Genomic DNA, 24,057 nt, shown 5'->3' on the forward strand with positions numbered 1-24,057 from the left:
TCTATGGAACAGAATTTTAGAGAAAAAGGATATGACCATTCTACTGTGGAAAAAATGATGGAGAAATATAGCGTCCCTGATAGAATGGAAATCTTGGAAAAAAAACCTGTACCTAAACAGGATAATAAAGAGATCCTATGTATTACAAAATTCTCATCACAGCATCGGATGATAGAAAAAATTGTTAATAAACATTGGGGTATTTTGATTAAAGATCCTGATCTCGCTCCCTACCTGGGCCCCAAACCCAGATTTGTATACAGGAGGGCCGACAATTTAAAAAATCTGTTGGTTAAAAGTGCCATCCCTATTGACAAAAGACCATCTAGGATTACCTCCAAAGGTTTTTATCGGTGCGGGCAGTGCACTATGTGCAAATCATGTAAAACCAATAACAAAGTGGTAGAATATAAGTCTAATGTAACTAACATGTCATATGTTATCAAAGACTTCATTACATGTGGATCTGTCAACGTAGTGTACCTTTTGGAATGTAATTGTGGACTTCAATATGTGGGTCGGACAGGCCGCATGTTGAAAGAGAGACTGGCAGAGCATGTCCGAAATGTGAAAAAAGATATGACCTGCATAGTGTCTCAATGCATTTTAAAGAAAAGCATTCTTGTAACATTAATCAGCTTAAATCATTTTTGGCATCAAACTATGTAACAAAAATTGGAGAAAACGGAGCGTGGAAAGTGATCTCGCTAAACTAGAGATGAGGACCATTTTCGATTTAAAAACCTTATCACCGAGAGGTTTAAACCTCGACTTTGAGTACAAATGGTTCTTATAGCAGTTTTTTATTGTACAGAATTATTTTTAATTTTACTATGTATTTTCATGTATTTTTATGTATTTTTATGCATTGTATATTTGTGATGCTTTTATACTGACTAATCATATTTTATCTCTCTCTATTTTATCCCATGCCTGGCTTTGTACATTTATATGCATTTATACACATGAGTTTTATATTATTTATATTAAGAATGATTTTAAAACGTGCATACTATTTATCTCTTGATGTATCATATAAATTGTATATATTTCGATGTTTCATATGATTTGTTAAGCACTGTCACTTTATTTAGTTAAATGGCAACAGTGTGTGATAATCAAAGCCAGGCTGCAGGTTTTCCCGATTGGTTAGTTACAAGCCATGTGATCGGGGAAGTTTCCTGTAAAAGGGAGACAAGGAGAAGTATTGGCAGATCTTGAAAAAGGAACAGCTGTTCCGAAACGCGTTGATCGCCGCCCCCCTGTCGTTTCACTAGGACAGCGCACCAGCAGCGAGGATACCTGCTAATCTCCAAGGATTTCTCCGTTCGCAGCATCACGTCTGCAGCGTCTGTCTGCCGGGTCATCTGACAAATCCTGGAGTTCCTCGTCTGCAAGTGCCTTTTTCTGTTTATCGTCTGTACATATCCCCGTGTGGTGCTTTTACCGTGTATGAATAAACCTGTTCCCCCTGACTGAGAGTCATCGTGTCGGTGGATTTAAAGGACCTGCTACATGAACGCGAGACTGAACCATTAAGTAAGTGTCAGCGTTCCCCTTACACTTGTATGCAGTAGAAGCCGGTAAAAGATACCTATATGTGCACGCGGGTCAGAACTTATAAGTAAGTGTCTGTCCGCCTGCGAGTTTTGAGAATCACCTTCATTTGATTGATTGCTGACCGACACCCAAGTAGAAAGTCAGAGAACTCCTACATATTTCAGTGTCAAACACAGCGCCAGTGTTTTCCTAATGTTTTGTATTCTGTGCCTTATCGTTTGAGGAGGTTGATGGTCTCCTAGGAATTCACAGGCTGCCCACCCCTTTTTGCGCCAGTTCATAATACTGTGTTTTTCGCCAATTTAATGGGATGCGGTAAGGGCCTGAAATCGCATATTATGTGCGTTAAGGTATGCTGACTAAAAGTGCGAGATTAATTCGAATTTTTATCGCATCCAGATGTTTTCGTACAGAACAGTATACAAGTCGCTTATTTAATGCAATGCGCATTTGCACATCGCACTTTTTAGGTGTCTAATTAGCGCAGCTATTTCAGACCAGGTTCTGCTTGGCGAAATAGCCAGAACCCTGCACAGATCGCAATGTTCTGTGCAGGGTTCTGCTGTAAAAAATAAAACAAAGGGTTAAAATAAAAAAAAAAACGAGCGCGGGGTCCCCCGCCCGAGCATAACCAGCCCCGGGCTCACTGAGCCGGTGCTGGTGACATAAAATCAGGGTCCCGGACAAATAGGGGTCCCCTTGATTTCATGAAACCAGCACCAGGCTCAAGGTCCGGCACTGGTTCCCAAAATACGGGGGACAAAATGACTAGGGGTCCCCCGTATTTTAAGAACCAGCACCGGACACAACCAGCCAGCAGGGTAATGCCACAGCCGGGGGAAACTTATTATATAAGCTCCCGCGGCCAAAGCATTAACCCCCTGGCTGGTCAGCATGGGCAGGGGTCATGGGGAAGTGGGGACCCCCCCAAATGAAGGGGTCCCCCCCCTCCAGGACTTACAAGCCCATGCTGATAGTCCGGGGCTGTCCCCGATGCCCCTGGGCGGTGGGCATCGGGCTGATGGCTTGTGTAAAAAAAAAAGAATAAAAACTATTGTTTTCTACTGGCGAACTATGAGTCCGAGCAAGCCTACCCCGCATGCTGGGACTTGGAGAACCACAAGTCCCAGCATGCGGGGCATTAAAGGGCCCGCTGGCACTTGTAGTTCAACAGTAGAAAAAATAGTTAACAAAAACACACTGACACACTGTAAAATAAAAGTTTAATACACACATAACACACACACACTGATACTTACCTACCTTGAGCCCGTAGGTCGGTCCCTGGATCCTGGGTCCGGGCTCCGGGGCTCCAGGGCAGAAGAGTCCGGTTCCGGGGCCTTGGTCCTGGTTCCGGGGCTGGTCCTGGGGTTCTGGGGCTCCTGGGCTGAAGAATCCGGGGTCCAGGATCCGAGGTAGTCCCCAGGGGTACCTAAGGAAGCAAATCCTACTCACCTGGTCCCCGGCGACGACCTCGGCATCCTCTCCGGTGACAGCGCTGCTCCCATCTGGTACCCGGCTCGCAGGACTTTGACAGGCGCAGAGATGTTTCCTCCTCGGCGTCTCTGGACAGAATGATTTCTGGCCAATCAGGAGCCGAGAAAGTCGGCTCCTGATTGGCCAGAAATCATTCTGAATACAGACGCCGAGGAAGGAACATCGCTGCTCTAGATGCGCAGAGATGTTCCTTCCTCGGCGTCTGTATTCAGAAATCATTCTGAATACAGACGCCGAGGAAGGAACATCGCTGCTCTAGATGCGCAGAGATGTTCCTTCCTCGGCGTCTGTATTCAGAATGATTTCTGGCCAATCAGGAGCCGACTTTCTCGGCTCCTGATTGGCCAGAAATCATTCTGTCCAGAGACGCCGAGGAGGAAACATCTCTGCGCCTGTCAAAGTCCTGCGAGCCGGGTACCAGATGGGAGCAGCGCTGTCACCGGAGAGGATGCCGAGGTCGTCGCCGGGGACCAGGTGAGTAGGATTTGCTTCCTTAGGTACCCCTGGGGACTACCTCGGATCCTGGACCCCGGATTCTTCAGCCCAGGAGCCCCGGAACCCCAGGACCAGCCCCGGAACCAGGACCAAGGCCCCGGAACCGGACTCTTCTGCCCTGGAGCCCCGACCCAGGATCCAGGGACCGACCTACGGGCTCAAGGTAGGTAAGTATCAATGTGTGTGTGTTATGTGTGTATTAAACTTTTATTTTACAGTGTGTCAGTGTGTTTTTGTTAACTATTTTTTCTACTGTTGAACTACAAGTGCCAGCGGGCCCTTTAATGCCCCGCATGCTGGGACTTGTGGTTCTCCAAGTCCCAGCATGCGGGGTAGGCTTGCTGGGACTCATAGTTCGCCAGTAGAAAACAATAGTTTTTATTCTTTTTTTTACACAAGCCATCAGCCCGATGCCCACCGCCCAGGGGCATCGGGGACAGCCCCGGACTATCAGCATCGGCTGGTAAGTCCTGGAGGGGGGGGACCCCTTCATTTGGGGGGGTCCCCACTTCCCCACTTCCCCAGGACCCCTGCCCATGCTGACCAGCCAGGGGGTTAATGCTTTGGCCGCGGGAGCTTATATAATAAGTTTCCCCCGGCTGTGGCATTACCCTGCTGGCTGGTTGTGTCTGGTGCTGGTTCTTAAAATACGGGGGACCCCTAGTCATTTTGTCCCCCGTATTTTGGGAACCAGTGCCGGACCTTGAGCCTAATGCTGGTTTCATGAAATCAAGGGGACCCCTATTTGTCGGGGACCCTGATTTTATGTCACCAGCACCGGCTCAGTGAGCCCGGGGCTGGTTATGCTCGGGCGGGGGACCCCGCACTCGTGGTTTTTTATTTTTTTTAATTTGCGCTTTCCTGAAAACGTGCGATTTTCAGACATGAAAATCGCACATTTTCAGGACTAAAGACAGCGCACCAATTCGCCGCAAATCGCACCACTTCGCACTTTTCAGCCTCAAAAACGCATCACATTAAATATGCAAATTTTGACAGAAAAGTGCGATTTCTAAAAGTGCGATTTGCGGCGGTGTGGTGCGCAAAAAAAACATGCGCATTTAAGTCAAACCATAGAATGTCACCCCACTACTCCTTGGCCCTTGCCTGCAGTCGAAGAAGCACTGAACAAGGCTCTAGTTGGGGCTGATGGCAGAGAGGTACAATACATGCCTGAACATTTTCTGTTACAAAGGCATCAGGCAAGGTCTACTAAGCTGCAGTATATCACATCACTAGCAACAAGGGAGGCCATACTTCTTATTATATTTGTATATATATTAAGCGGAGAACATATCCCACCTTATGGGACTAATCATTACTGAGGGGTGTAAGTGTAATTTCACACATCCTGCTCCCACTGCCAGTTCCAGTGCTATGAGTGATGTGCACACACTGCAAGCAAAGTAAGCAGCTGGTTATGGGTATCGGATGGCTGACAGACAGTCGGGATTCCGACAGTCATTAAAACCGACGTCGGAATCCTGACTGTTAAAACCCCAACACTCTGTGTCCCGATGGCCACCGGCTGTTCTCCCTCGTGGGGGTCCACGACCCCCATAGAGGGAGAATATAATTGGTGGCAAGCGTAGAGAGCCACTGTCTGAGTCCGGGCAGTTGGGATCCCGACTTTCGTGTGCTATACCACGTCCGCTGGTTATCCCTAGCAGAGTTTATTGTTCTAAATCAATGTCATTCATTTCTAAATGCCGATAAATAATAAATATTTCCAATAGTAATTTCTACTATATGAAAACGAGTGTCAGGTAAATATTAAGCATTGCAGCTAACAGACAATTAAATTCTAGTTATAATTTTCCTACAGCAATTTAAAAAAAAACAAAACATATTATGGTTTAGCTATGGTCAATATAATTATTTTTACTTGCCACTAGTCACAATGTCAACCACCCTGTTTTTATCATCTTGCTAGATCTGGCTCCTCCCCAGTATGGACACTTGTTGCTTTCCAGGAATGGTCAGCAGAAAAGGGAGGAGCCAAACTATGTAAAATAAACAACTAAAAAGAACAAAAATATAAAGATTTGAATGCGTATTTAGAAGTACATTTTTGAGATCATGGGTAATTTAATGATCTTTATCTTGGAAAACTAAAGATTTTATGGCATCATAAAATATACATACCCGTATATGGATATTTCACACCATACGGTATTCTGTTAATGCTCAAGATATAGCCATCCTCCGTGACCACCTCATATTCCTCACTGGGGTATCCTCTGTATCTGATCAGTTCACTCTGCAAAACAATAATATTATCATAATCTTCTCTAAGGCCTATACATAGTGCATATAAGTCTTTTTTAACATAGCTACATTAAGTATATAAGATTCTTTAGTAAGAAAAGTTGGGTCAGAGGGGCAGATGTAGTAAGCCTGGTAAGGTGATAAAATGGAAGGTAATAAAGCACCAGCCAATCAACTGTATTTGAAAAATGACAGCTAGGGGTTGATTGGCTGTTGCATTACCTTCGCCTTTATCACTGCTTTTTCACTGTACCAGGCTTAATACATCTTCCCCAGAGTTCCTTACTCAATAATAACTGCTGGAGACTCAACATCGGTAATTTTAGAATTTGTATTATTCAAGATTAAAAATGTATCTAAAGTGCACTTTAAAAAATCCATTGGAGGTTCAGATGAGTATCCCACCACCAGTACAGTATGGTTATCTCAAAAGAACTAACCGTATTTCATTTTTTATTGAGGAAAGAATATTTTTCAATTGCAAACATTTGAAAATAAATAACAAAATCATTCATTAAAAGTAAAAGTTATGGAGAAACTAAGAGCAATACTAAACAATGTACATAGTGGGACAGATGTATTAAGCCTAGAGAAGTGATACGATGTACCTTTAGGAGAACACTGGCTGGTGCGTATTCACCTTCCACTTTATCACAGGCTTAAAAATCTGTCTACCTTGTTGAAAAATAACAGTTATGGGTCCTACACACGTAGCAATTAGCATTCTGAGGGATCGTTAGATCGCTCAGCACTGCACCGCGATGTGCCACTGAGCTATCTGTCAGGGCCAGTGTCCTCCTTAAGAACTGCAAAAATACCTGCTACAGCGCACTTTTATTCCCAACAAGCAGTGAGAGACTTCATGTTTAAAACTAAGCGGGTCCTGCAGGACATGATGTAAGTGGCTGATATTGTGTGCACCGCAGCAGCCAATAATAATCCTCAGTGTCTCTTCAACCAATACCACCAGCAACAACTTCTTCATCCAATCCAAGCCTGAAGGTGCCCATACACGTTGCGATTTTAACATGCGTTTTGAACTTTTAAAGTTCAAAGCGAATCGTATCGGTTAAAAATCGCACCGTGTACCTGTGGGGATGTACGCGGGTACAATATTGTATAGCACAAAGAGTATCTGCAGGCAGTACTTTTTGTGCTACATCGTATCGCATCAGTTTTGTAGTAGATTCCCGGGATTGGCTTCCCTTATACAAAAACCCGCCCCGGCCGCCCACATATTTACTTCTTTTTTTTACAATTATGGTGCGGCCGGGCCGTTGGGAGATGGAGCTGGGCGTGTAGGCGTGTAGGCAGGAGGATGCAGCCCGGGTGGGTGGGTAGTTCAACACGCGATGCTATGGGGGTCCGGGAAGAGGCGAGTGCAGGCAGCCTTGGTGGGTGGGTGGGTGGGTGGGCGGTATCATGGAGGCGGTGGGAGGTCAGCGCAGTGCGCACAAGATGAGACGGCTGTTTGTGTGGCCTGCGCAGCGTGACCTCTGACGTTGTCACGCTGCGCAGATCCGCACTGCTAAGGACGGGAGAAGCCGGGCAGCGTCTGATCACTAGCTCAGACGCTGGCCGGCATTAGACTGCGCATGCGCAGTCTAATCCCAAAATCCCGGGATTGGAAAATTCAAAACCCGGGATTGAAATCCCGGCGTTTTAGGGGCCAAATCCCAGGATCCCGCGATTGGCCATCCTAGTGTATGGGCACCTTGAGACCACTGTTCCTCCTTCAATGCTGCCAGCAGCCCACTCTGAAATTTAAATCTAGCACTCTAAAGGTCCATATACACTGGGCGATTTTGCCCAGTGTGTATGGACAACAATGATGGGAAAAAAAGAAAACAGTTAATTCCCACTGAGCGATTTTTTCCCTCCCAAGCGATTTTGTAAAGGGGTGAACAACTTTCCATAGCAGGACGCTATGGAAAGCTGACCACCCCATCGCTCATATGCTTGTAATACCAGCAGATGAATGGCGGCCACTGGCGATGATGCGGGAGCAGGCATATGCACTCATCGTTGCCCCATACACACTTGGTGGTATTTGAGCTGAAAGCAGCTCAAATGACAAAACTGAGCTGCTTTCAGCTCAAAATCACCCAGTGTGTGTGGGCCTTAAAGCGGGTGTAGCTGATCAGCAGTGCTGCTTGTAGAGTGGCCGTATTGCTGTTGCCCTGCTGACCTCCGCTGTCTCCTAAACACCAGCAGCCACTGGTGATTGCTGAGCCCACAGCCTGGCGAAACGTCTTTGTGAGGGAAGACCCGCGGCTGCATGTAATTGCACCTTGGGACTTTCCTGGCTCCTCCAGCACAGCATTGTATGTGGTACTAGGCCCCTCTAGCAGCCTGTACTCCAAGTACTTCAGCCAGCTCTCTGTATGCAGGAGACCAGGGATGCAGACACCAGGACAGGCCGGGTCTAAAGCTCTACATATGGCTGTTAAGAGACAGAAAGAAGGTAATCACTGCAGCAACTGCAACCTGTGACCTCCCTTGTACTGCCTCAGCTGCTATACTGACCCTTTTCCCTACCCCCCCCCCCCCCCAAGTATTAGAGATGTGTCGTTCGCGAACGATCCGGTTCTTTTGAACGGATCCATCAAAAGAACGAGCGATCCGCCGATCCCAAAATGGTGATCCGGATCGGTTTCGCTTACCATTACATACAATACAATGCACATTGCATTGCTTGAGCTCAGCACTGCCCCCTTTGGCAGCTGAGATATTTTCTTCTAATTGGCTGCTTGTGCTGCTGCTGCTGCTGCTGTGTCACGTGCAGATCTAGATTCTTCTGAATCTGGAAGCCCTGAGGGAGGTCTGGTGACTACACATCAACAGCAGACTAAGCAGAGCAGAGGCATTGGCACTGGCAGGCATTTCAAGATTGCTTCACCTGAGTTCACCAGTAGTATCACAGAAAGGTGTGTAGTAGAAGTATGAACACACAGACACACAGACATAAATTAGGCAGTGCACATGTGTTTTTTTTTTTTTACTAGATCTCTGTTTGCTGGGCTGTGTAGTACATTTAACTTTAATTTGGAGGGGGAGGGGGCCTTCTTTTAACTTTCATTTGGGGGGGGGAGGGGGGGCTCGGCAATGAGCAAATTTAGTCTCCCTTGGCAACGAGCAAATTAATACCCCTTTTACACCGCTGCAAAACCCCGGGTCTTCAGCAGGTCAGACCCCTGTCAGCGGCAGTGTAAATGGGACACGCCGTGTCCCTTTACACGGGACTTCTACCCAGGTCCTGGGAACTGGATTGTTCGTCAGACAAGCGTTGGTCAGACAGTCACTAGGTCGACATGCAGAAAGGTCGACATGGGAAAAGGTTGACATGGGAAAAGGTAGACATGGACGTTAGGATGACATGAGGAAGGTCATAAGGTCGACATGGGGTTTTCGCTGTTTTTTGACCCGAATGTCAACACAGTTGACATGGACACAGTTGGAAGTGAGAATCGGACCCTCGCATCGCTCGCAATGCTTTGGGCACAGTGTCTCACTTCGCTCGCCACACTATTATAATCTCACTCCATGCCCTAGTGGAAGGTAGGGCATGAAATACCGCCTGTCGGCACATGTCGGCTCAAAAAACAGTGAAAATCCCCATGTCGACCTTATGACCTGTCGACCTTCCTCATGTTGACCTATAACCATGTCGATCTTGTTCCACGTCGACCTTTCAGCATGTCGATCTAGTGTTGTTGACCTAATGTCGACCTAGATCAGTCGACCAAACGACTATCTATGTTAAGTGCACCACCTAGGTCAGGGTTAGAGAACCTTTGGCCCCAGCTGTTGTTGGACTACACATCCCAGCATTCCCTGCAACAGTGTTATCATGGCCAAATAGCAAATTGTAGCAGGGCATGCTGGGATGTGTAGTCCAACAACAGCTGGAGGGCCAAAGGTTCCCCATCTCTGACCTACGACTTTGCTCTGTTTCTGGACTTCCCTCTTAACGAATGATTGCTATTACCTGTTCTAAACAGGTAAATGGATAAGAAAGGTGTTTCCACACAGGTAATAACAATCAAACATTAAGAGGGAAGTCCAGAAACAGAGCATTGTGTCCCTCCTGGAAAGGGTCATGTTGGGAGGTATGGTACACTAACTCAAACCATAAATAACTGTCTTTTTTACACAAACTGAGCCGCAGAGCCGCCCAAAGGATCTAGATCTTTTCACTGACCGACCCAGGTCGACCCGGGTCCGCGAAAAGATCCGTTTTGCCCATCTCTACCAAGTATTGCTTGATCCTAAACCCCTCCCCAGTACTGCACCATTTGCTTTCTACCTCCCCCTCGCATTGCCTGCCCCTAAACCCTTTGTCTTCCAGTACTTTAAAGCTGCTATTCCCCTCTACCCTCAGCTTATATAAACTTCTCTCTGTTTCCATACCAACTGAAGCTTGCCCTGAACACTCTCTATCCTAACTGCCTCCAGCACCATCCTGGCTGCTATGTGACCTTTACCCCCCAGTATATACAATGGGACCAATAAACAGTGGAGTAGGACCCCAATTTTTATTTTATTTTCACGCACAGCACGATCACTGCTAATGAGAGCAATGACTCCAGCAGAGAGACAGAGGGGAAGATATATTAAGCCTAGTGCAGTGATGAGGTGGCCAGTGATAAAGAGCAACCAATCAGCTCCTAACTGTAATTTTACAGGCTGGGGTTGCAAAATTACTGCCCAAAATGTACTACAGCTTCTACAATGACAAGCAGTAACGTTGCCAATAACAACCAGTTTCCAGCTATTATTTCTCTATTGCATTAGTGAATATGCCCAACACATTTTTCCTCTGCAGATTGTTTTAAAAAAGAACAAAGCAACAACTTAGTTCTATAACTATTTTCGGTACTTGTTTCCTAGCACGGCGCAACCGATTTCTATTGTATGGAATCGGGTCGGAAAAATCGGGTCAATCGCATGCGACCAAATCGACCCGATTTTTAATTGTACAGCCACCCTGATGGCTGATTACAATGTTAAATTCCCCCCCCCCCACACCCAATTTTTTATTGTATACCCACCCTGATGGGTAATTACTATGTAAAATGCCCCCCCCCCCCCTGTTAACGCCACACCACGATCAATGCCAACCCGAAGAGTGGCGAGCGCAGCGTCACGTGTCCTCCGACCTTTTCATACCCCCACTATCCACGTCGCCGTGGAATTGATTTTATATAGTGTGACGAGCGCAGCAAGCCACCGAGCCCGAAGCATGGCGAGCGCAGCGAGCCCCGCGAGGGGACGTGGAATACATGTGAAGTATTAAACGTGCGCTCGCCACACTATAAAATCCACTCCACGCCGATGTGGATAGTGGGGGTATGAAAAGGTCGGAGGACGCGTACCGCTGCGCTTGCAACGCTTCGGGTTGACGTTTATCGCGGCATTGCGTTAACAAGGGGGGGGGCATTTGACATAATAATTAACCATCATGTGGGTATACAATAAAAAATCGGGTATGGGGGGGCATTTAACATTGGGTACAATGTAAAATCGGGTCGGTCGCATCGCATGCCATTGTAATGGCATTCGATGCCACCGATTTTTAAATTGTATGGGAAGGTCTTTAAAACCCGAAAATCGGGTCTGTCTGGTCCCATCGCATACCTTAAGTTATGGTATGTGATGGGACCCGACGGGCACCGTGCTAGGAAACAAGTACCATATTTTCCCTTTCTCACGCAATATTATTCCTCACACACACACACAAACAAACAATAATACCAGTAGGAATCATCGAATGCTGAGAACTACAAGTCAGACTGCAGAATGCCTCATTTCTGTTTAAACAGTATATGGCCAATAGGTCGACCACTGAAGGTGGACAGGCCTTAGGTCAGCAGTCAAAAGGTTGACATGGTTTTCTCCCTTTTTTTCCCAACTGACAGGAGGTATTTCATGCCCTACCATCCATTAGCACGTTGGGGGAAAATAGAATAGTGTACCGAGCGCAGGGAGGCGCGGAGCCCGAAGCATGGCGGGCACAAGGGAACGCGGTGCAATTTTCCAGTGTTGACATGCGGGACAAAAAAAAGGTGAAAAACCCATATCGACCTTTGACTGCCAGCCTTCCAGCCAATGTCAACCTAATGATTGTCTCGATCTAATGACCTAAAAGCCATGTCAACTTTTTTCATGAGTCGACCCATGGCCTGTCAGTGGTTGACCTAATGCATGTGGACCTTTGTTTGGTCTACCTAATGACCCATACTGATGATTCCTTAGTAATGACCCATACTGATGATTCTAACTGATGATTCTTTTCCGAACACAACCAATCAGAAATTGTCATGTTATTTATTAGTTAATAAAGTTTAAAATTATTTTCATTATCTATCTATATATTTCAATGGGGCGTTCTGCACCACCCATAAAAAATAACTTCCACCTGCCCATTGGAAAAGATCCCCAATGGTCTTAAATCCTAATATCAGTACCCCCCTTACTCGAAAACGAACATTCCATGTTTCAATTACCAACCTCTCCCCATGTAAAAAGCTGCGGTACTTGTTTCCTAGCACGGCCACAAATCTTGGCCATCGGGGGTAATTTTAGTGGCCTGCGACGCGACCGACGCGATGCCCCCGATTTTTCCATTGAAATGCATTGAAAAATCGGGTCGGTCGCGTCGTGTGCGCCTAAAAATGCTTAAATGGTCCACCCGCGATGACCCCGATTTCCCATAGGAAATAATGTTAAATGGGTCAATTTACCCAAATTATCATAGGGAAGAATGGTAAATGGGCCAGAAAGCCCAAAAAACCCCCCTGACCAGTGAAATGTCCCCCCAAAAGTAGTTCACGCCACCCCGCGATGAACGTGAACCCGAAGCGTGGCGAGCGCAGCGAGTCCGCGAGGGGCGGCGGTACGCGTCCTCCGACCTTTTCATACCCCCACTATCCACTAGGGCGTGGAGTGAGAATAGAATAGTGTGGCGAGCGCAGCGAGCCACCGAGCCCGGAGCGCAGCGAGCCCCGCGAGGGGACGCGGATACCTTCACAGGTAAACGCGTCCCTTCGCAGGTATCCGCGTCCCCTCGCTGCGCTCGCCACACTATTCTATTCTCAACTCCACGCCCTAGTGGATAGTAGGGGTATGAAAAGGTCGGAGGACGCGTACCGCCGCCCCTCGCGGGCTCGCTGCGCTCGCCACGCTTCGGGTTCACGTTGATCACGTGGTGGCGTAAACTACTTTTGGGGGGACATTTCAATGTTCAGGGGTGTTTTTGGCCCATTTACCATTGTTCCTATGATAATTTGGGTAAATTGAGCCATTTCACATTGTTTCCTATGGGAAATCGTGGTCATCACGGGTAAATTGAGGCATTTAACATTGTTCTCTATGGGGAAATCGCGGGCATCGCGCCTGGCCCATCGCACCCGATTTTTTTTGCGCATGCGATGCCCGCGATGGCCCCGATTTTACCCCCGATGACCGTGATTATGATCGTTGTGGCCGTGCTAGGAAACAAGTACCAAAGCTGCTTATCTGCGCACCCCTCCCCCCTCCCTACCCTGTGTGTTTTTGTTTTTATTATTTTTTCACCCCCTCCAGCATTAATTATCTTTATTTTAACCCTCCCCCACTATTGCCAGCTCCACCCCAGAGGGTTACCCACCCATCCCCATGGGCATATACCCTCCACCCCTTTCCCACATGCAGATGATCATGATGATCTGATCATTTCCTCCTGCTGCAGCTAATCTCAAACAAATTGTGCTCGGAGAGGAACTAAATATCTCTCCCTGCATTGGTCGCACAGCATTCTGGGGCATGATTCCAGCAATGACGTCCATCACAGATGAATGCATCACTGCATGGGGTCCTGGGAGCCAGGGGAGATCCTGCTCAGCACCTGCACAAAACAGATCTTCTACTCTAAAGCCAGGGCAGCAAGGTCACTGCAGTACTGCTGGCTCCTGTCACATCACAGGTGACATAACCAGGCAAATGGTCAAATCAAGACCACAGATTAGCTCCAAATGTTGTTTGACTCAATTGTCTGTAGCTCCCTTTGTGCCTTACCCAAATGGTCACCCTCACAGCCTAACCCTCACCTCCCTAACAAGACATTTGTCAAAACCTGCATATGTCATCGCTCTTTATGCAGCTGGCAACCAAACACATGACTTCATTCCATTAGAAGGTACAAAGTACAGAAGACATCCTTGCTGTAAGCATTTGTCATCCAGACTTTAGATAAGCTATTTCCCAACTTTATTTTCATATGTAATGGTTTCTATTGCACTAATCCTAGAACACACCATATAGTACAAACACTATGTAATCTTCTGAATGGCAGCACAATATATGGGGTCAGAGGAACTTGTGTACACACTATGCAATCATCAAGTAGAATAGTGCCAAACTTCAAAGTTCATTCAGATTGAGTCGGACAGTTGTGTATTTCAGACGGGCATGGAGTGTTCTTAACCCCACCTATCGCTCATGCCGTCCGAATGTGGTAGGATGCCAAGCGAATGGACCGCGAGTGGTTTCATGTGAACACCCACTCGCTGGCCTGTGGGAACCTCCCCCATCCTCTGATGGTCGCCGACCATTGAATGATGGACTGAGCGGTCAGGCAGCCACGAGTGCTCCAGACCACTCGGACAGTTATCCGTGTGAAAGCAGGATATGGGCGGCCAGCTGACATCCGGCTAGGTCAGCTGTCTGCCCCCCGCATGTGCGTCATGGCCGAATTACCATAGGCACGCCCAGCATTTTCATGGGAACGCCCATGAAACGTGAGGTGTACGCACATGGTAATGAGCCCAAACAGCCCTTCTCGTCCCTCTCCACCCCCTGCTTGAATGGTTCCGTATAAGCGTTTTCCATAGGAGGCGATCGCACATGCGCAGAAGCGCCACTGCACATGCTCACACACAAAACATCGGCCAGCCGTCCACAAACGCAGCCGACCGACTCAATCAGAATAAGGGCCATTGTGTGGTTTCCTCCTACAATCCAAAAATATACTGGTAGGTTAATTGGCCTCCAAAAAATATGAACCCTAGAATGTCTGTGTGTGCGTGTACATGTGGTAGGGAATATAGATTGTAAGCTCCACTGGGGCAGGGACTGATGTGAGTGTTGAAATACACTCTGTAAAGCGCTGCGTAATATGTGCGCTATATAATACTGTAAACCGCTAATAAATAAATAATAATTGTACTCACAACACATATCATCCCATGTGAAGTGCAGCACATCAGATGGGAGGTTGCAATGAATGACACACTAGTGTTCCCGCTAGATGCGCCTGCCGGATTTTTAAAGGGCAAAATGCCCCTCTGGCAGCGCCCCACTAAAACAGCCTGTCTCTGGTGTGACCGGTGAAGCCCGGCGCCGCTGTAGATAGTGGTGCCCGGCGCTTCCCCGGCAGTGCAGAAGCTTCGGGGCAGCTGGGCCTGCCCCCTTTTCGTCACGGCGCAGCCCGGGCACGCCCCTTTTGTGACGCTGGCGGCCCAGGACCGCCCAAAACAGTGGCGTCGGCGGGCCCGGTCCGCCCCCTTTATGTTGCCCCCGTGCAGCGGCACCCTGCCCTCAGTAGTTCCTAGAAGGAACACTAACACACTATGATGGTCATCCTGATCTGGCTCAGGATGTAATATTGAATGACACAGTAGATTGTATAGTGTGTAACCAGCATAGGGAGACACTAACCAGGAACAAGGACAAGTGAGTGTGCATTTATTTAAACAGTAGCAAAGCTACCACCACTACTGGTTATCTGCTTCTAGAGGTGAGGAGCACCCAACGATGCCAGACCACCCTCCCAAGCTGGTCTTCAACTCTCCTGTGCAAGTGCCAGGAGTAACGCATAAACAGTGGCGCTCCATACAAGGTGATTACAGCAAATGCTTAGAACAGCAGAGCGGGGCTTCAGGACGGTGGTCCTACTACAAACTGCTATGGACCTCAGTGCATACAGACACATGCATTTCAATATTCTGACTTTTTGTGAATAGCATACAATGATATGAAACAAATGCCTGTATGTATAATGTGGAACAGACCGTTTGGTGGTGTGGTTTTTTGTTTTCTCTTAACTTCCCCATTGCAAAATGAGCTATTCTCTGATCACAAGACTCCCACATATGTGTACCATGTGCTGTGCTCACACAGACACTGTCTATTTAAACTCTTCCTATAAAAATTCCACACTGGGTTAAATTATCCCTCACATTTGCATGTTTTCCAGTAGATAGCTGGTGACAGATGTAAGAATGACTTTACTACTGTACTGTAACAACTCAATGGGAACACATTTTTTTAGGTTAAAATTCACTATAATCACATTGACTCCTATGAATTATTAATGGCTATATATCCTTCAAAAGAAACACAAAGAAGTTATCCACTAAGCACCCACACATCTAGGTGCTGATTCCCCGAACAGAACATCAGTGATCAGTGACCAGTGATGACCGGCGATCCATTGGGGAGTCGCGGAAATTAAATATGTTACAAATCTCTGATTTTGTCAATCCCCACCAAATTGTTTGGGATCAGGTAAACATGTTTAATATTCCCAATTACCTGACCGTTAAGTTCTCCATAGATCAGTGAGAAATGACTGCAATGTTCCAACCCTCCATTTCCCGCGTCGGTGAATCAGGATTATTAAACATGCTAATGTCCCAGATTACTCAACGGATCACCAATCACTGGCCAATGATCAACAGATCCATCGGTGTGAGGAATCAGCAGTTAGATGTAGAAGGGCCTTTAGACTTACTTCCAGTCTTGGCAATATCATATTTTCAAAGTTTGTACCAAATAAGTCACTATTTGCTGTAATGATCAATTAAAAAAAATATGGTACTTGTGTATTATCACAGCGCCCCCGATTTCCATCGCAGGTCATTGTACAACCAAAAATCGGGTCACATCGCATCGCATGTGATTCCGATTTTAAGTCGCACATCCACCCAGATGAAAAATTCCTATGTTAAATGCCCCCCAGACCCGATTTTAGATTGTACACCCACCCTGATGGGTAATGACTATGTGAAATGGCCCCCCCATTTTTAACAGCACCCCACTATCAACGCCAACCCAAAGCGTGGCGAGCGCAGTGAGCCCGCGAGGGGCGGCGGTACGCGTCCTCCGACCTTTTCATACCCCCACTATCCACGTCAGCGTGGAGTTGATTTTATATAGTGTGGCGAGGGGATGCGGGAGAGAGCCCCGCGAGGGGACGCGTAATACTTGTTATGCGGGTCCCCTCGCCACGCTTCAGGCTCGGTGGCTCGCCACACTATATAAAATCAACTCCACGCCGACGTGGATAGTGGGGGTATCAAAAGGTCGGAGGACGCGTACCGCCGTCCCTCGCGGGCTCGCCACGCTTCGGGTTGGCGTTGATAGTGGGGTGGAGGCATTTAACATACTTATTACCCATCAGGGTGGGGATACAATTAAAAATCGGGTCTAACTGGGCATTTAACATTAAAATCGCGTCGCATCGCATGCCATTATAATGTTATATAGAAATTGTACACTCTGCCCGGGAAAAGCCTCAAATCGGTCCCATCGCATGCCTTAATTAGTATCCTGGCCTATATAAAGACTTTGGGGTTTATTTACCAAACTGAGAGTTCGATTAAAGAAGGGATATTTACTTATTCAGCCCCTTCTAGAAGAACCCCCATGTTAGTAAATAAGTCACTTTGTATCTTGGTATTTAGAACATAGAAATTAAAAATTAGAACCACATTTAGCAAAAAAATACTGTACAGGGATTGTAGTTTATTAGAAAAAACATTTGGAGAAATTTACCAAATTAACGTCAAAAGTCATATAAAAGCAATTGTGGGCGACCATATAGTAAAATAAGTGGTTGTATAACATCCTATGAATGCTTTGTAAATGTGTTAACTTTATGTTGTTTCCAAAGAAGCATTGGTAATAAATAAATAAGAAGAAAGAAAACTCAATTACTACTACAAATACGTAATATTTACCTTTAAATGTTTACCCTTGTGGGGCGATGGGAGCTTTGTGCTGTGTGATCTAGCATCGCTCAGCACACAGTACTGCACCAGCAATGTGTGCTTAACGACCTGTCACTGCCCGCGTTCTCAATAGAGAGAACATGGGCGTTGACTACATGTATACTGCATGCAATATATATCTAGTCAGGTGATAGCGCCGTCAGCAGGATCATACACACTTAATTTCAAAGCAATACAAATACACTTATTTCAAAGCAATCAAGTCAGATCTCTCAGATTTAGGCAAAAATCGCTTCTTGTGTAGGCCCCATTACATTTCTGGTTTTCAGAAAGAAAAGCAGGTGCTCAGTCAAAAGTTATGGTGCCCACAAACAGCGAGATGTGTGCTAGGTGGGATTTGAGCAATACAATGTATGCTATGTGACTTGAACTTTATACACTGTGCTATTTGGACTACATAAGATTTGAACTAGACTACAATATGCAATTTAAATATGTAAAAGTACAAATCGCATGTGATTCTAGACAAGATGCGATGTGTATACTATTTTGCCTTGCGATATGGACTACACAGGAACACGCATAGAATGGCAAAATAAACACGGTGCGATTTGTACTAGACACGATTTGATCTTTTTTGTTCAAATCGCACCGTGTTTATTTTGCCATGCAAGAATTGCAAAGTGAGACTTTGGCACCATTATATATATATATATATATATAAATATATATATATATATATATATATATACAAACGTTAAGTAACTCCTAATTACTAGTGAAGAAAGCCATATTATATTTAAACATGATTTAGTATATTCTAGGCATGGTGCTAACATTAAACTCAAAGCCAAGGACCACACGAAACCGAAAATTTCTGTGAAACTTTCACCTCTAAAAAGACATGTTGTTTGGTTTAGAAATGAAGACTTACAATGTTCATCGAGGCCTCAGGATCTGCACTGTACATAAAATCGCCATCTCCAATACTGTTTTGGGACACATACAATGGTTCTGCGGTGATACCACAGATCAAAACAGTCACTGCAACCAATAGCTTCATCGTGGGACTGTTAAAAAAAAAAAAAAGGAAAATTTAAATGGGGAGAAGACATAGAATCTCAGACAGGTGTCACGTTTTAACTGTTAACTATTTATTTTCTCTATATGTCAAGAAAAGCTTTGACAAGCTTTGTCAATTAAAGATAAGTCATTGTAAATATATTGGGCCTTATTCTGGTTGGTGCGGTAATATCCGCGTGCGTTTGTGCCGCCAATGTTTTGTGTCTGCGCATGTGCAGAGGCGTCTCTGCGCATGTGCGAGCGGGGCGTACTGCCGCATGAAATGTGAACACTCCGAACAGGGGGTGGAGAGGGGCGTGAAGGGCTATTTGGGCTCATTACCATATGCATACGCCCCGCGTTTCATGGGCGTTCCCATGCAAACGCTGGGCGTACGTATGGTAATGCAGTCGTGACGCACGTGTATGACATATGACATCGCCGGATGTCAGCTGCCCGCCCAGATCCCTGCTTTTGCATGGAGAAATGCCCGTGTGGTCTGAGGTTGCGGGAGCTGGCGGATCACTCGGTCCTGCATTCGATGGTCTGCGACCATCGAATGATGGGGGAGGTTCCCTGAGATGGAGGAGGCGTATTCCATGAGAAATACACGTGCGGTCCGTTCGGACAGCTTCTTACCGCGTACGGACGGAGTTGGCGATCCGTATGGAAGGCGGGGTTTCGGACGCACGGTCCTGGCCGCATATTCGGATCCGGCCGCACCGATCAGAATAAGGGCCATTGTTAGTAGTTTAAATAGTAGTTACAGGATTACATATCTATAGGTAATATCCTATTAGCTGCAATAATGATCGTGGGTAGTTATTGAATCTACGGCCCGATAAAAAAAAAAGAAGACACCTGTTACTGTGAGTATGCATGGTATTGTTTTTCCATGTGTCCTTTTAGAAAATCATGCATACGTTTGACCTGTGATGTGTTATCCAGTGAAACGTGCACGTAAAAATAGGGAAATAAGCCGGTAACCCCAAAAATGGCAAAATGGGATGACAGTACAAAGTATATTAGAGGGTGGAATAAAAATATTTTAGGGACTTCAAATGTGTTAAATGGCTGCAACATCCATAAAAAATAAAATAAAAAAAAAGGGAACTTTTAGCGTTAGCGTAGTCAGTCAGAAGTAGTGTAGCATAGTGTTCCCACGGTCAGCGTAGTTAGTGTAGTCAGTCAGAAGTAGCATAGTGTTCCTACGGCCGCTTAAGCATCCCTGTCAGATCCAGCGAAGTCAGTCAGAAGTACTGATTGTACTGTAATGTGTTAAGTTGTTGTAATTATTATTATAAACTAAAATCCAGTTACAAGTTAACACGTCATTACTGTCTCAGATGTATGATATGGCAGGTGTGAATGTGTTCCTGAAACACCCCCACTATCCACGGCAGCCCGAAGTTACGCGTTACACGTCCACCCGACCTTTTCATACCCCCACTATCCACGTCGGCGTGGAGTTGATTTTATAAAGTGTGGCGAGCGCAGCGAGCCACTGAGCCCGAAGCGTGGTGAGCCCCACGAGGGGACACGGATGACCTTACATGTAATCCGCGTCTGCTCGCCACGCTTCGGGCTAGGTGGCTCGCTGCACTCACCACACTATATAGGTATCAACTCCACGCCGACGTGGATAGTGGGGGTATGAAAAGGTCGGGAGGAAGCATAACGCGTGCGCTCGCCACGCTTCGGGCTCGGTGGCTCGCTGCACTCACCACACTATATAGGTATCAAATCCACGCCGACGTGGATAGTGGGGGTATGAAAAGGTCGGGAGGAAGCATAACGCGTGCACAGGCCACGCTTCGGGCTGACGTGGATAGTGGGGGTTTGAAAAGTCGTGGATAGTGGGGGTTTCAAATGGAGGCATTTGCCAGTATGTTACATGGAGCACTGGCAAATGCCTCCGTCACTGTGAATGAGACGCACTTGTGTCCGCACCCCCTCTTTGGAAAGGAGACGCACGCGCTACAGAACCCCTGCCAAAGAGAGGGGGTCATGCTGGCACAGGCGGTGTGAGAGAGGCGCTGACTAGGCTTGCCAGAGATGCCGGGGACAGAGATGCAGTTCCCGGCAACAGTACGGTAGTTACTTGTGTAGTTTCACAGTGGCAGCCTACGCTGATAACGTAGCTTAGGCTGCCGCCGTGAAGCTACACAAGTAAGGCAGCCGTTGGGCTACGCTATTAGCGTAGCTTGAAACGTAGTGTAAGCGGCTGCCGTGAAGCTACACAAGTACCAAAAAAAACACTGATAAAAAAAAAGGGAAGAATAAAACAACAAACTTTTTCATGTAAAATAAATTCTCTAATAAAATTTGGGGTACATAAGGGTAGAAGTTTATGTTTGGATCAATCAAATGCACTTTCAAAAGAATTGCAAAAACAACTGATTACTCCCACCTGTAAGCCTAAAAACACTTGTCCCACTTATAAAGCACCCCAGTATACATATCCCATATAAATCACATACATTATGACTAGCATTGCAAGTAATGTATGGTTATATGGTTATACACTTGCGACATACTGTATCATATGCCAAGAAGCTTTCAGCACATCATGAGTGCAGATAAAATCACAATCATTTCAGTAACTGCAGAGCCTGCCGTATTCACTACTGTAAATGCAAAAGTCCTTAAAAAGCAAATGTTTACGTACCAGAAGGAAGGAGAGTGCACACTCAGCCAGCAGCCCACACTAAAGACTGTGTCAATTGTGAAACGGAGACAGCCTATCAGTACACCAGCACACAGGTCACACCACACACAGCTTCCTGGAGAGGATGGGCTGACACTACATGCTATTGACAGCCACAGCTGATGTAACCAATCACACGGCTCCGTAGTTTCCAGACCCTTATGTTGTACCAATCAGAGTGCAGCTGACTTCTGTAACATAAACCCCGTCCAGGCATCCTCAGCAGGTCATGTGATCCAACATGAGCACAGACAGAGAGGGCTGTTTCACACAGTACGGTTCCTGCCGCACGGTGAAATCCCGTACGGTCAGGGAGCCGCGCCGCACTCAGAATTTTATAATGGCAGGGATGGCCACAGCCCGGCAGCCGTCCCTTCCAGTGGGGGGATCCGGCTGCAGCCGTGCGGCCGGGCCGTGGCCGTCCCGTGTGAATGGACACAATAGTGTCCATTCACAACTGCTGAGTGCGGCACGGCTCCCTGGCCGTACGGGATTTCACCGTGCGGCAGGAACCGTACTGTGTGAAACAGCCCATAGGGTATTTTATTATCACCATGTGACATGACAAGAAGAAGTTATGCCTCTATGTTTAGACTGAGCTTTCCACTTACTCTGTGGTTTGCTCTGTGCACAGTATTTCTACAGCTTTCATTAGGATAGTTAGGGAAGAGGTGGGCTAAGCCTTGGAGAAAGATAAAGTGGAGAGAAATAAAGTACTCCTAGGTGTTATGTTACAGACTGTGCTTGAAACTGACAGTTAGGAGCCAACCGCCTGGTACTTTGGGGGAAATTTACTAAAGGAAATTTGTAAAAAAATAGGTGTATTTGTATCCAGAAATACACTTATTTTTGACATTTACTATTCCGAAAATACGGCAATTTGTATTCATATTGATGTACTATCAATACGAATACGAATTGCTGTATTTTCGGGATAGTAAATGTAAAAAATAAGTGTATTTCTGGATACAAATACACCTTTTTTTTACAAATTTCCTTTAGTAAATTTCCCCCTAAATCTCTTTCCACTATATCACCTTTCACGCTTAGCACATCTGCCCCTATATCATTTATGTAGTACAGTCTGTAAAAATCTGCACTGTTTAGATGTCATGCACATAGTATACATTCAGGGCCGGTGTAAGGCTTCTCGGCACCCTAGGCAAAAATTCAACCTACTGCCATCCACAATAGAGTACAAGGAGGAGGGAGCGGAAAAGTAGGGAAGTATGCCTGAGTGTGGTATAATACACAGACAGTCGGGATTCTGACTGTCGGAATCCCGACTGCACAGCGGGGGGAGCGCAATGAAGCCCCTTGCGGGCTCGCTGCACTCGCCACACTGCGGGCACGGTGGCGAGCTGAGCTCGCCATCTATTTTATTCTCCCTCTATGGGGGTCGTGGACCCCCACGAGGGAGCAGTCGGGATTCCGACGTCGGATTAATGACTGTCGGAAATGAATCCCGACTGTCGGTGAGTCGTCCGGCCTCAAGGGAAAGTATGGAGGTGAGGCCTTAGAAGTTCCACAGCAGCCACCTGCATTAAGTACAACAAAGGTCCTAGTAGACATCCTTGATTATTTGATAGGCAGACTTCGTGACACCCCCCAGATCCTGGCGCTCTAGGCAGCTTCCTACAGAGCTGTCCCTGTATACATTCACTATTCATCCATTGCTCTGCTGTGCAGGGGTGATCAAATGCATACCTCCCAACATGACCCACTCCAGGATGGACATAATACTTATTTCTGGACTTCACCTTAATTTATGATTACAATCACCTGCTTTGAACAGGTTATCCCAGTGGTGTCAAACTCATGGCCCTCCAACTGATGTCCCAGAATGCCCTGCCACAGTTTTAGCCATCCATTATATAAAATCTGTGGCAGGGCATGCTGGGAAGTATAGTTCCACAACAGCTGGAAGGCCATTAGTTTGACACCACTGGGTTAAGTGATAAGAAAGGTGTTTTTCTACACAGGTGATGGCAGTTATTCATTCCGAGTCCAGTAACAGAGCATTGTGTCCCTAATGGAAATGGGGTCATGTTGGGAGGTATGCAAATGTTCCCCCAACATTATAATCCACAGCACAATGTAGCCCATGCAGCCCGGACAGCAAGACGGTTGTCAAACGCTAGACGGTTGGAAAGTATGTAGTATATAGAGCCGGTTTAGTTGGCGCAGGAAACGTATCTAGTTGTAATCTTCACAAAGTTTAATACGTTTCCCCCTGAATCAGTTCATTAGTTCAGCATATTAACTGCAAATGTGGCTGCCTGCTTCAGCAGTTATACGTGTACATATAGGCCCTCATTCTAGTTTGTTCGCTCAAACATTGCTTCTATGTACCATCTGAGTAATATGTTTTACATACATATATCACCATCAGTCGCTAAATAGGGGACCCTTACAAACTTTTGCTATGGGGGCCTACGAATATCTAGTTACACCCCTGGTACTATGCATATGGTCAGT

At 46.4% G+C, this 24,057-nt stretch overlaps 1 protein-coding gene across 1 annotated transcript in view; it reads right to left on the reverse strand.

Moving 5' to 3' along the window:
• The window catches only part of LOC146009053 (putative lysosomal acid lipase/cholesteryl ester hydrolase), a 56,013-nt gene extending 34,318 nt beyond the window's left edge, over positions 1-21,695 (reverse strand). The window contains exons 1-3 of the mRNA XM_083149054.1: positions 21,541-21,695; positions 18,745-18,880; positions 5,698-5,812 (exon numbers count right to left, since the gene is read on the reverse strand). Coding sequence (XP_083005180.1) covers positions 5,698-5,812; positions 18,745-18,873 — 244 coding nt within the window. The 5' untranslated portion in view covers positions 18,874-18,880; positions 21,541-21,695. The remainder of the gene's footprint in view (positions 1-5,697; positions 5,813-18,744; positions 18,881-21,540) is intronic.
• Positions 21,696-24,057: the final 2,362 nt, after the last annotated feature.

The sequence above is a fragment of the Crinia signifera genome, chromosome 6, assembly GCF_055691185.1.
Source record: "Crinia signifera chromosome 6, ASM5569118v1, whole genome shotgun sequence".
In the NCBI taxonomy this organism is placed as follows: domain Eukaryota; kingdom Metazoa; phylum Chordata; class Amphibia; order Anura; family Myobatrachidae; genus Crinia; species Crinia signifera.